The sequence below is a fragment of the Desmodus rotundus genome, chromosome 7, assembly GCF_022682495.2.
Source record: "Desmodus rotundus isolate HL8 chromosome 7, HLdesRot8A.1, whole genome shotgun sequence".
In the NCBI taxonomy this organism is placed as follows: Eukaryota; Metazoa; Chordata; class Mammalia; order Chiroptera; family Phyllostomidae; genus Desmodus; species Desmodus rotundus.
Genome location: NC_071393.1, coordinates 18,261,203 through 18,273,341, shown reverse-complemented (window position 1 = coordinate 18,273,341; position 12,139 = coordinate 18,261,203). Strand labels below are relative to the sequence as shown.

The 12,139-nt window shown below is 51.5% G+C and overlaps 1 protein-coding gene across 2 annotated transcripts in view; it reads left to right on the top strand.

Annotated features, from left to right (window-relative positions):
* The window catches only part of SEZ6L (seizure related 6 homolog like), a 167,567-nt gene that overhangs the window by 114,193 nt on the left and 41,235 nt on the right, over positions 1–12,139 (top strand). For both annotated transcript variants that reach the window (XM_053929081.2, XM_053929080.2), the window contains exons 6-9: positions 28–193; positions 2,801–2,967; positions 3,883–4,077; positions 5,538–5,676. In XM_053929081.2, coding sequence (XP_053785056.1) covers positions 28–193; positions 2,801–2,967; positions 3,883–4,077; positions 5,538–5,676 — 667 coding nt within the window. The remainder of the gene's footprint in view (positions 1–27; positions 194–2,800; positions 2,968–3,882; positions 4,078–5,537; positions 5,677–12,139) is intronic.

The window sequence follows — 12,139 nt, the reverse complement described above, 5'->3', positions numbered from 1 at the left end:
CCACTCACCCTTACTTTCTGCCCCTAGCCCCTTGTGGAGGGGCTGTGCACAATGCCACCATCGGCCACGTCCTCTCCCCAAGTTACCCTGGAAACACCAACGGGAGCCAGTTCTGTGTGTGGACGATCGAAGCTCCAGAGGGCCAGAAGCTCCATCTTCACTTTGAGCGACTCTCACTGCATGAGAAGGACAGGTAAACCTCTGAGGGCCCCGGCCAGCCTCGCTCCCTCCCAGGGTGTTGGAATGTGGCTAGGGATTTGGAGTCTTGAAATGGCTGAAATTCTGGCTTATGGAAGGAAGTCAAGAACGAAAGAGCTCGGAGGATGGCAAAAATCTTAGTGATCATCAGCTTTGATCCCTCTTTTTACAGGTAAGGCTACCAGGCCATACCAAGGGAAGCGGACTTGCCCTAGGTCAGAATCCAGACTACCCCCCACACGTTGCCCCTCCTCCTCATTCTTTCTCCTGAAAATCGCTTTTTGTAGTTGAACAAAAAGAGAGTGTTTATTCAGCATCTGCTTTGTGTCCAGTCATGTACTGGGCTTCATGGAGAACAGGAGTAAAGTAGAAGAAAAATGAGACTTACGCATGTCCAAGAGCTAGGGAGAAGTCACCATGCAGTATCTAAGCGAGAGCAGGTCTGTAGACTCTAAGTAATATGCCCACAATCCAGAATCTTAAAACTGGGACATCCTATGACCTTACACCTGAACACTCTTGAATGTTCTTGAAAACTAGGACCTTAGCTGCTTAGACGTGCTGTCTTGGGTTTGGTTCCCTTGGAAACAGAGATGAGCTGATCCTAGAAAACAGAAAGTGAGAAGGAAGAAGAGAGGATCAGTATGGTCTGCATTAATAAGCAGGTGCCTGGGGGCCACTGGGGCTCTCTGGGAAACAGTGCTGGGCGCACCCAGAGTGGTCCTTCCGGAGGGGCGAGGGAGCTGGGCTATTTGTCTGCCGCCTCCCATCAATCGTTGCAGAAAGGATGCTCTTGGGCACACAGGCTCCCCCGTATCGTCATCCACCCTTTGAGCTGGTGGAGCTGGCTCGCTCTCAGAGACTTTGGGTGAAAAGCCAGCGGGAAACGCGTGAGCAATGAGAGCTGAAGGGACACGGGTTTGGTGCTGACAGCACCTCCAGAATGCCGGCACCTTCGCATTTGGGATTCGGTCAGATTCTTCTTGCTTTTTAAAAAATTCTTATTTATTCTATTACAGTTGGCCTATTTTTTCCCCTTTGCCCTCCTCTACCCAACTCACCCACCCCCCTCCCACAGCATTCCCCCACTGTTGTGCATGCTTATAGTGTCCAGGCTTCTTTGGATGTTCAAACCTAGACCATTAACCTCATTCGGTAGGAAGGGATTCGTATGGAAAACACCGGGCCACTGCATCACTGAGCCAGCTCTTTAGTCCACTCCCCTCCCAGTAGTGCAGCTTTACCCTGAGCGACTGCATACCAATAAACCACAGCTTTAGAGCGTGAGGTGTAGAGCAGGGCTTCCAAACCATGGCTTCCTGGTAGCGTCAGGACACCTTGGGGCATCCTCAAAAACAGATTCCCAATCTTTCCTTCCAGAGACTGACTGAGAAGCCGAACCTTGAACCCTTGGTGAAGGACACAGTCTAAATCTTAGACCTTGGGGCATGGCCCCCAAGAAACAACAGAGTCAGCAGGAACCAGATGACTGTGGACAGGTCCCCCCTCAGTCTTGGAATGGCTCCTGGCCTCTGCCCCCGCCCCCTCCTCATCAGTCACAGTAGAACATGGCAAAATGAACAGACTGGAGCACCAACATTTATTCATTTTGGTGACATTGAAAATGTATGTAGGCAACATGATAGAGAGCCTTTTATAGGTCACAGTAAAAAAAAAAAACCTCAAAGGATTTTAAATGCCTGTTTATGACTCCATAAATATAACTTATCAAATTTGTATACTCTTCTCTACTTTTGCATAATGTCTTTAAAGATACAAAGACGAGCAAAGAGTCGAGTATCCAATGGTTCTAATAACAGTAAAAGTGAATAGCAACATTTTGCCTGACACGCTTTATTTTTCAGGGCGCTTTACCCATCAGACTTTCAAAGCCCGCCTGTAAGATAGGTAGGAAAGATGCTATAACCCCTGCCTTTGCCGTCGTGGAAACTGAGGCCCAAGATGTGCTGAGATGTATGTAAACTGAGTGGGGCTTTGGAAACTGAAAATCAGGACTCCTGACGCCCCACACAGCGCTCTTGGGACACAATGATCAAACAGCCTGTTAGGGGTCAACCGCTTAATAAATTTGCCTTACATGCCTATTCTATCCTGGACACTTCATACCCACGGTCTATAATCCTCACATCCGATGTAGGTGGGATTGTACCCATTTTACAGATGAAGAAACAGAGGCTCAGCAAGGTGATGTGTCTTTGTCCAAAGCCACAAAGCTGAGAAGTTACGGAGTGGGGATTCTGACTGTCTGTCTATCTATACCGCTATTTCAGGGATGGTATTAGCTCGTTAATCCTAACTTTCCAATTAGTAATAATAATTACTATCGATTAATTAGCCTGGTTCATTCCATGTACATATCGCTTCTCCTACAACCTCAGAATCAACCCATGAGTCTAGGGCAAACATTCTGCAGACAAAGAAGCAGCTTCCACAAGGTAAAGCAGCTTCTCCGGGCACGTGCGGAGCAAAGTTGGGATTTAAATCTGGGTAAGAGAGGTGCTCACTGCCCACCCCTCCTGCTGCTGTGTCTCCGTGACCCGAGAGGACCCTCAGCGGCCCTCTTCTCCTTTCCCACTGCCAGGATGAAGGTCTACAGTGGGCTGACCAACAAGTCCGCTCTTCTCTATGACTCCTTTCAAACCGAGAGCGTCCCCTTCGAGGGCCTGCTGAGCGAGGGCAATAGCATCCGAATCGAGTTTATGTCTGACCAGGCGCGGGCAGCCTCCTCCTTCAACATCCGGTTCGAGGGTGAGGGTCCACGGGAACTCCCCCTCTCCTGGGGTGGTGGGGCGGGATCAGGGGAAGCATGGCGGGGCTGGGACTGGGTCCTGGGAGGTAGCAATCTGGCCGTCCAGGGACAAGGGAGACCCAGCAGCCAGATGGACCCTCGGACTTGCAGAAGCAGACTTAGCTTCACTGATGACAGTTCCTACCTTTACTGAGCACTTACTACATGCCCAGTGTCTGATGTCCAGTGTACGTTTAGTGCTTACCACACTGCAATGTGGGAGCTATTAGTATCTTTTAACTGAGGAAACTGGGGTTCGGGAACTTGAGTGATTTGCTCAAGGTCACTGGTTAGAAAAACACATGGAGCTAAGACTTCTGTCCAGCTTGAGTCTGGACCCTTAAGCTCTGCTGTGCTCAGTGAGACCCCTTAGAGTCCAGCCCCCTCTTCCTCCAAGAATCACTAGCAAGGGCCTGTCCCGCGCAGTCCTGACCCTTTAAGAAAGGATGCCCTTTGGTATTGCATGTGCCTTGGGGAAATTTCTGTTCCATCTTCCCTAAGAAATGTTGGTCTTTTTCATAGACAAATTTATGGTTTCCAGTGGCAGAAATCAAGACTCTCAGTTATGGGACATAGGAAGAATCCACACAGGGTACTAAAAGGAATTTAAACATAAAAACTCAGCAGGGTTGGGAGGGCAGAGACTCTTAGCTCCATTTTAAATAAGAAAAAAAGAATGAGACCCCAAGGAGCCAAGTGAGTGGCCCGAGAGCCCTTCCTTCAACAGGTCAGCTGGAACCAGGTCACGGGATTTGGTACCCGTGTCCCTGGGAGCATCCCTGAGCATCAGGAAGGGCCCATCTTTTGAGACAGAGCACTGAGAGTGGCCCCTGGGTCATCTGAGCTGCTGTCCCTCTCTTGCGTCCCCTCCCCAGCCTTTGAGAAAGGCCACTGCTACGAGCCCTACATTCAGAACGGCAACTTCACCACGTCCGACCTGACCTACAACATCGGTGCCGTGGTGGAGTTCACCTGCGACCCTGGCCACTCCCTGGAGCAGGGCCCGGCCGTCATTGAGTGCATCAACATGCGGGACCCATACTGGAATGACACGGAGCCCCTGTGCAGAGGTGAGTGGCCCCACCGTCCCTGGGGCCCCCCAGGGACCTCCGCCCCCTCACATGAAAAGCCAAGGCCCCTGTGTAGAGGCCTGTCACCACTTTACGTACCAATTCGAGTATGAGAACCCCTTCTAGGACTCACTGTCCTTGGGGTCAGGTTTGCTGCTTGTCCTTGAGAAAGTTGCAGAATACATAAATTTGAAAGGTACCTCTTTCTCGCTGTGCCGATCTGAGCCACTATGGGCCCCTCTGTAGTGCACCCTTGTGCAGTGCTGACCCACCCAACAGCACGGGGCAGTCCTGGGCCCAATGAGTAACAGTAATGACAGTGACGGTGGTTAATGGGAATGCCAACACTGTGTTTCAGGCACTCTGCCAAGGACTATATGGGCGTTGTCAGATTTAATCCTCACTACAGCCCTTCCTATTGACCCCATTTACAGATGAGTAAACTGAGACTGTGAATGGCAGGCCTGTGAACACAATGAGGGTAATTGGCAGAGGCGGGAATGGAACTCAGGTCTTTCTGTTCTCAGAGGCCTGTGCTCTGAGCCCCCGGGACAGTACTGGCTATGTAGAACCCTCATCTACCCGGGTCCCCAGTGCCCTGCCCTCCCCATTTCCCCATTCTGAGACCAGGTAGACGCCCTGCGCCCAACACCTACGGACATGGAAGTAATGAAGAGAAGCCTCGCTCACTCCTGGCAGCCGCCACCTGCATGGTGGTTGGCGTGAAATAACAGCCCCGCCGTGGTGAGGGATTGATCTCTGTATTAAATGTGCTGGTTTAACAGAGCGGAATTTATTGGTGCTTTGGCCTCTGCCACGTTGAGAACTTTCCAAAGTGGTAAACACAGAGTGGAATTTAAAGGGCCAGGTGCCAGGTACGGTCCTATCTCTGCTTCCAGTTCAGAGCCGGGGCCCTTTACAATTATGTTAACTAAGAGTTACTGAGCACTTACCTTGTGCCAGGCACTGTGCTCTATTTGACACCTGAGTTCAATTAAGCTTCAGAATAACCCAATGGCATCCATCGGGTGGTGGTATTGCTCCAGCTCTACAGAGAAGGGAAACAGAGGCTCCAAGGAGTTACCCGCCTTGTCACAGAGTGTGTTGGTGGCCAAGGCAAGACTCAGATCCAGGTCCACCTGGCCTGAAGCTACCGTTTCTTAGCCACTACTCACCCTGCATAAGAGCAGGGCGGCTGAAGCTTCCCTCAGAACTTTGGGCTCTGTCCTTGGTCCTGACAGAACTACAGCCCCATCTTCACCAACCCGCAGCTAAAGGAAGCAGGAGGCCAGCCCTAATTTAATAGTCCCACAGACACGTATGGGCTTCCTGGGGTGAAGGCACCTGTCCACCAACCACGGCGACCTGTGGCTGCGTGACTTCATAGCCCACACTCTTCACTGCTGTGCCATACTGCCTTCCTCACAAATAAAGTGTCTGTCTGTCTGTGTCTTTTACAGCCATGTGTGGTGGGGAGCTCTCTGCTGTGGCTGGGGTGGTGCTGTCCCCGAACTGGCCAGAGCCGTACGTGGAAGGCGAAGACTGTATCTGGAAGATCCACGTAGGGGAGGAGAAACGGATCTTCTTAGATATCCAATTGTGAGTGTTTACTGGTGGACCTCCTCCTCCCCACCATCCAGACTGGGGAAGAAATTGGTCCTGCTTTATTCTTCCAACCAATATTAAATAAGCATCTACTATGTGTCAGGGGCTGTGCAAAGAACTGGGGTCCCAACAGTGAAGGAAACAGCCTCATTCATGCAGAGAGAAAGCTCCTATACGCGGGAAATTCTGTCTGCTAAGGAAGCAGGCATTAAGTGAGGAAAGGCACCGATAACTGCCTTCTGCCCCTGTGATAACTGACGTAAAGGCAAGTGCATGGTGCTGTGAGATGCCATATGGGGATTTGATTTAAAGGGGAAGGTCAGAGAAGCCTTCCTAGGGGACCTGATACTAAAGCTCAGAACTCAAGGCTGAGTTGGAGCGAATGCACCCAATAGGAACAGAATATGCACAGGCCCTGTGGCGAGCATATGCACAGCATTTTCCAAGGACCGAATGTCTAGTGTCACCAGTATTGCAGTAGTGTATGTCCTAGCTGTCTCTCCCAGCCACAGCAGAGGTCCTTGCAGTTGGGGCTTGGTCTGATGTAACTCTGTTCCCGGGTCTAACACAGAGCCTGACACATAGCAGGTACTCAGGAAATGGTCTCTAATGAAGAAATGCTGTAGTGAATGGACTTCCTGGATGTGCGGCTGCTTCCTGTACTCAGTGGTGGTACTTATTACATGTTCCAGTTAGGACTCCCTCCACCAACTCGCCAGGGAGCGCTCCCAGGGAACAGGGCCAGAGGCACCGATGATAGCTCTAAACAGGTACAGCTCAAGTAATCCTCACAAAGAAAAAGGCCCTGTCTGGTCTCCGAGCTTCTGGATTAGGATCGCCCAGCTGGCAAGCAGCAGCGTTGAAATTTGAATCCAGGCTTTTATGGCTGCTCATTCATGCTCTTTCCGCTGCCCCCATGTGAGACAGAGCTGAGCAGGGGACAGAGACAGATGGTGGTGTCTGGAGAAGCAGAAGAAGGGCTTCCAGGCAGACCCAGACACTGTGGCCAGGGACAGGGGGAATGCCAAGTTCTAAAGAGCCTCTCTGGATGCAGCCATGACCTCTGAGGTCAGCTGCCCTCTCAAGGCTGAAGTGCGAACCCAGCTGGCTGAGAAGCAGGACTCGGCCTGCCTGGCTCTGCAGAGGAGCTTTGCAAGTGAAGAGGGAAATTATTTGCAAAATCATTAGTGACTATCTTTGGAAGCTGTCCCTTAGAGAGAGTGGAAGTGTCCTCTGAGGCTGTCCCAGGACCTCCTGCTCCAACTGAGTCAGAGGTTCACAGTTGCCGCCTCTTGTGGACCTGGGGCCAGGCCAACCTGGACCAGAATTCCATCCCCTCCACCCCCCAGCCGCGTGACTTTGGGCTTTTCTCTGGGCCCGGTGTTTCTGAACTGTAAAGAGGGTCTTTTCACATCCGTGTTTCTGGGGCATATGCCCACGAAGTTTCTAAGCCAGAATGTGAAATCAAATTCACATCCAGCTGCCTGTGATGCACAAGGAGGGGAAAGTAAACAATATGTGAAGAGTCTCCCGGGACAGGGCCTCCATTTATCAATAAACCATGTTTATTACATCGTAAGTAATCTGGTTAAGAAATAACATTTTGCCTAAAAATTATCAAGCCAAGTAACAGTACTGGGAAGACCCCCAAGAGAAGGTATTTCAGAGAGCAGCGGTATCAAAGGCTTTGCCACCACAGACTTAGAGTTAGGGTCCAGAGTGAGAGGACTTCGGAGGTCCTCCAAACCAGTGATGTCAGAGCCACTGTAGCGTTTGGGGGCCAAGTGGGGTGGGGCTTGGGGAGGCCATATGTTCTTCTGGATAATCTGGGCGCCAGATGCTGAGACCAAGTGAAGGTGACGTGGGACCTCAGACAGGCTCCGAGATGGGGCCAGCGGGGAGAGAACTGTCCCTTCCAGGGGAGGTTCCACTTCCTCCGTGGGGCATGTAAGCTACATCATCCAGGGCCAATTCAGTCCGATTTCAGTCACCATGGACACATTGTAAAGACTGTGGTTCTTCCCATTGAGCAGGTTTAATTCACTTCCATGTGCATGTGCTGAGCACCCACTGTGAAGGAGGCTGGGAGCCCGACAGGTGCAGCCTGCCCTCAGGGAGCCCACGTTGTGAGTGGACACAGCACAAGTGAGCTGCAGGACAGGGGTCTGTGGGGCCGGGAACGGGGCAGGTGAGCTGGTAGGTGGCATGGAGAGAAAGTGTCCCTGAGGAAGCAGCATCTAAGTCACCAGGGGTGATTTTGCCCCACAGGGGACATTGGCAGTGTCTGGAGGCATTTCTGGTGGTGACAATTGGTGACAGGAGTCAGTGCTACTGGGATCGAGTGGATAGAGCTCAGGGATGCTGCTCAACACCCAGCAATGCCCAGGACGGCCCACCACAGAGAATTAGCTCACCCAAAATGTCCATAGTGCCAAACTAGAGATCCCTCATCCATGCTGAGACCTGAAAGGCAGATCAGAGACGGGCAAAGATGGAGGGAACAGTGTTGCAGCCCAAAGGAATAGCCTGTGCGAAGGTCCAGAAGCAGGGAGGCACCCTTCTCCTCCCATTTGTCCACCACATCGAATCTGTGCTGAGCACTTGGTGAATCCCAGACGATCACATCCCAGGCACATCCCAATGAGCATGGGCAGTGGGTTCCACAATGATCTCCATTGTGCAGATGCATAAACTGAGGCCCAGAGAGAGGGAAGAGTGACTAGGATCCTGTGGCTGGGAACCGGCAGGGCTAGGATTCAAACCCTGCTTGCTGTGTCCCTAGGGTCTGGGATCCTCACCAGCCCTTGAAAGGAGGGAGCCCTGCGTCTCCAGAGCTCAGTGACACAGGAGTGGCATCAATGGGGAGGCGCCACCAGGCGGCAGTGGAAGCAGACAGGGCTTTGAGGGGTGCCCTGGGGAGTCCAGATTCGCCCAAACTGGGCAGCAGAGGCAGGGCAGTAAGCAGTCACCGGGCTGAGGCTTCCTCTGAAAAAGTCCAGCACACGCCCGGCAGGGTGGCATCTGGACTTGGCACCTCTTTCCTCCCACGGAGGGAGTGAAAATAGCATCTCACCAGCGAGGGTTACGCGAGGCCCAAGAGCTGCTGGGTTTAATTTATCTCGCTTGGTTTCTGCTGACAGTTTTAGTAAACCAATTTGGGTTTGATAGTAAAAATAATTTTGTCCTCAGGGCCCCTCAGCCCTGCCTAAGTGTTAGCAATTGTTATTTATCACAGCGGCGAGGAAGAGAGTGTCTGTGCTGCAGAGCAAGGTGGGTAGGTGGCCCGTAGGAGGCGCCAGGCAGTGGTTGCTGGGTCATGAGGGCCCAGCCACATGTGCCCGGTCACGGCGGGGGGGGGGGGGGGGGGTGGGGGGCGGGGGACTGTTCTTCTCCCTCATGTGCTGGATGGGTCTGTTCATGCTGTGTGCATTTAAGATAACATTTATGAGGGACCTACTGTGTGCTGGGCCCTGGGCTGTGCAGTTTATATCTGTGAACAATAATGAACAGGAATGTTATTATGCAGAGATAATAATTGTATGATTTGGAGCTAATGTGAATAGAGATCATTACAGAGAGGTGATTACCCAAATTAGAGATAAGACATGCAAAGCGTGTAGCATGGGGTCTGACGCATAGTCGGCGCTTCGTGAATGGAGATTACAGTGACCAAGCACCCTTATCAGGCAGGCATTATTATGCTGTGGATTTGGAAACGACAGCGCAGACACGTTAAGTGACTTCCTCAGGTCACACAGCCAGTAGAGGACAGAGCCACGGTTTGCACACACACACAAAACCCTCCACCTTCGTGGACTTGCACAGCCTATGGGGGGACCAGCCACATGACCATGATGAAGCAGGGGGGCTCCCAGGCCTCCAGGAGCTCGAAGTTCAGGAAGGGAGGAAGGGCCACACAGAGACCTGGTGAGAAGCGGGCAGAGTGCTGTGCACAGCAGGGTGGGGATGGAGACGTCGCAGGGCCCTGGATTTATCTCTGCGGGTTGTGGAATGTCACAGAGAGGGTGACATCCAAGCAGTGTTTCGAAGAGGGTCAGTTGGTCAAGCTGTCATGGGGGCAGGGTTCCAGCAAGGGACAACAGCGACTGATAGACACCCAATGGATGCCCAGAATTGCAGCATTAATTAGGACCACCCAGGGTGCATTGTTGGTGTTGGAGGAGGGACAGGGGTGCCTAACCTTAGGATGAGTCAGGAGCCCCCAGGGTAAACCCCCTTCACACCCCAAATGCCCAGTCCCCAACCTGTCATGAACCCCCCCGCCCCGGCTCCATCAGGAATCTGCCACTTACTCTAAAACACAACCAAGCAGGAACCTTTTAAATCCCGAAGGATGTGTTAAATCTCCGTCTATCTATCCGTCCATCTACCTATCTCTGTCTCTCTCTCAGAATAAAGCATAGAAAAGCAATAAAACAGCTAAGGAATTATTAGTGAAGGCATCAAAGAGTGGAAGAGCAGAGAGGGGCCCAGAGAGGGGAGCTAACTTACCTAGAATCACACAGCAAGTCAGACTTAGGACCAGAAAGACAGCCTCAGCGTGGCTGCAAGAGCCAAGCACAGAGGCCACAACCTTGAAAATGCCCCATGACAGAGACAATGGAAGAGCTTCTGGAGTCAAAAGAAAAAGCTGCAGTTAAACCCCAACTCTGCCACTCACTAGCTCTGGGGCCTCAGGTGGCGATACCTGCCTCCCGGGGGGATCGATAGTTCACTTCATCCCCAGAGCCTGGCACCCAGGAAGTGCTCATTAAATGTCTGCTACAGAAAAGAGAGAGATGGTGAGTGTGGAAGTGAATCAAATAACACGTAAAGGTCTTAGTAAGGTTTCCGACGTGAAACAGCCAAATAACCACAGCTAACTCTATCTTCACCCCCATCACATCCAGGCTTTACGCCAAACACTTAGGGTGCATTGTGGTCATCGCTGATGCTGGCCGTCATTACCGCTATCATCATCAAAATCAATGTCCATTGTTTATAGAGCGCTCCCTAGTTGCCAGTTACTAAGTGCTTTATTCACATTAAGCCATTTAACTCTTACAAAGTAACCTATGTGATATCCCCTTTTGACAAATAAGGAAACTGAGCCTTAGGGAGATGAAGCTGTTTGCCAAGGTCACGCAGCTGGGAAGAGGCCAAGTCAAGACTCAAACTCAGGTCCCTGGGACCAAAGCCGGTGTTCTAACCACACAATACAAGGTGGTGAGGTGCTGCACGAGGGAGAAAGCCCTCGCTCCACCTTACAGGAGAAGAAACCGAGGCTCAGAGAGGTCCCTCCTGGTCCATTTCCTGGGCTCCTATTGCAAATACACGTATATCTCTAAAAGAAAAAAATTCCAACCGGGCTCCAGCTGGCTTTCCGGGCTCCACTACAAAGCCCAGCCCTAAATCTCCCTCTGTTTATGGGTCCCCGCACAGTTCTTTAACCAGGAAATAAAAGGCCCTAATAACAAACCTCGATAACCATATGATTGATAGCTGCAGAATATTTCTCTTCAGCTGCTGCCAATCTGCTCTGTGCTAAGTTAATTCCAACCCCTAAAAAATTAAGTGCCTTGTCCAGAGGCACTTCAGTCCTTCAGTGACAGAGCTGGTTCAGGCTGCAAGAATTCAGCTTGAGAGCCCAGCAAGAAGGAAGCTCCAGGGTCAAGGGCAGTGTTGGCCCCAGAAGTACAGATCTGCAGACACTAGCGGAAAGCATGGGAGAGACAACCACTATAGAAATAAAAAATCTTCCAAAGCGTTAGCAGAGGGAGATGGGATTTCCCCAGAACCAAAAGTCTAAGGAATCCAAGAAGGAACAGCAAAGTTCATAAAGCCCAAACTCCATCAGGTTGCAGGTGAGGAAACTGAGGCCCAGAGATGGGAAGAGACTGCCCCCCAGACCACTCTATCAGTCAGCTATTGCTGTGTAACAAGTTACTCCAAACCTGGTAACATAAAACAGCAAGCCTGTAGCACTGCTTGTAAGTCTGCAGGTCAGTGAGGTGATTTTTCTGGTCTCAGCTGGTTCACTCATGTCTGTGGGTAGTTACAGGTTGGGTGGTGGCTCTGTGGGTTGTAGCTGATGTTTCTCGTGTATTTGGGGGGAGGCGGCTGTCAGATGGACTAGGCAGGCCCTGGCAGAGATGGTTCATCACTGGTGCATGTGTGTCTCATCCTCCAGCCACTAGCACAAGCTTCTTCCCATGGTGACTGGCCAGGGTTCCAAGACAATGAGCAGAATCACTGGAGGCCACCTCCTACAGCGAGTCAGAAAGCAAGGGCCAGCCCAGATTCAAGGGAAGGAGAAACAGACTCCATTTCTTGATGGCTGATGCTTCGAAGCCTCGCTGCTAAGGGTGCAGATACAGAGAGGGGCAGAGCTTTGAAACCATTTTTGCACTCAAGCTACCATAGTCAAAGAAGAGTGGAGGTCAGAACCCAGGTCCTC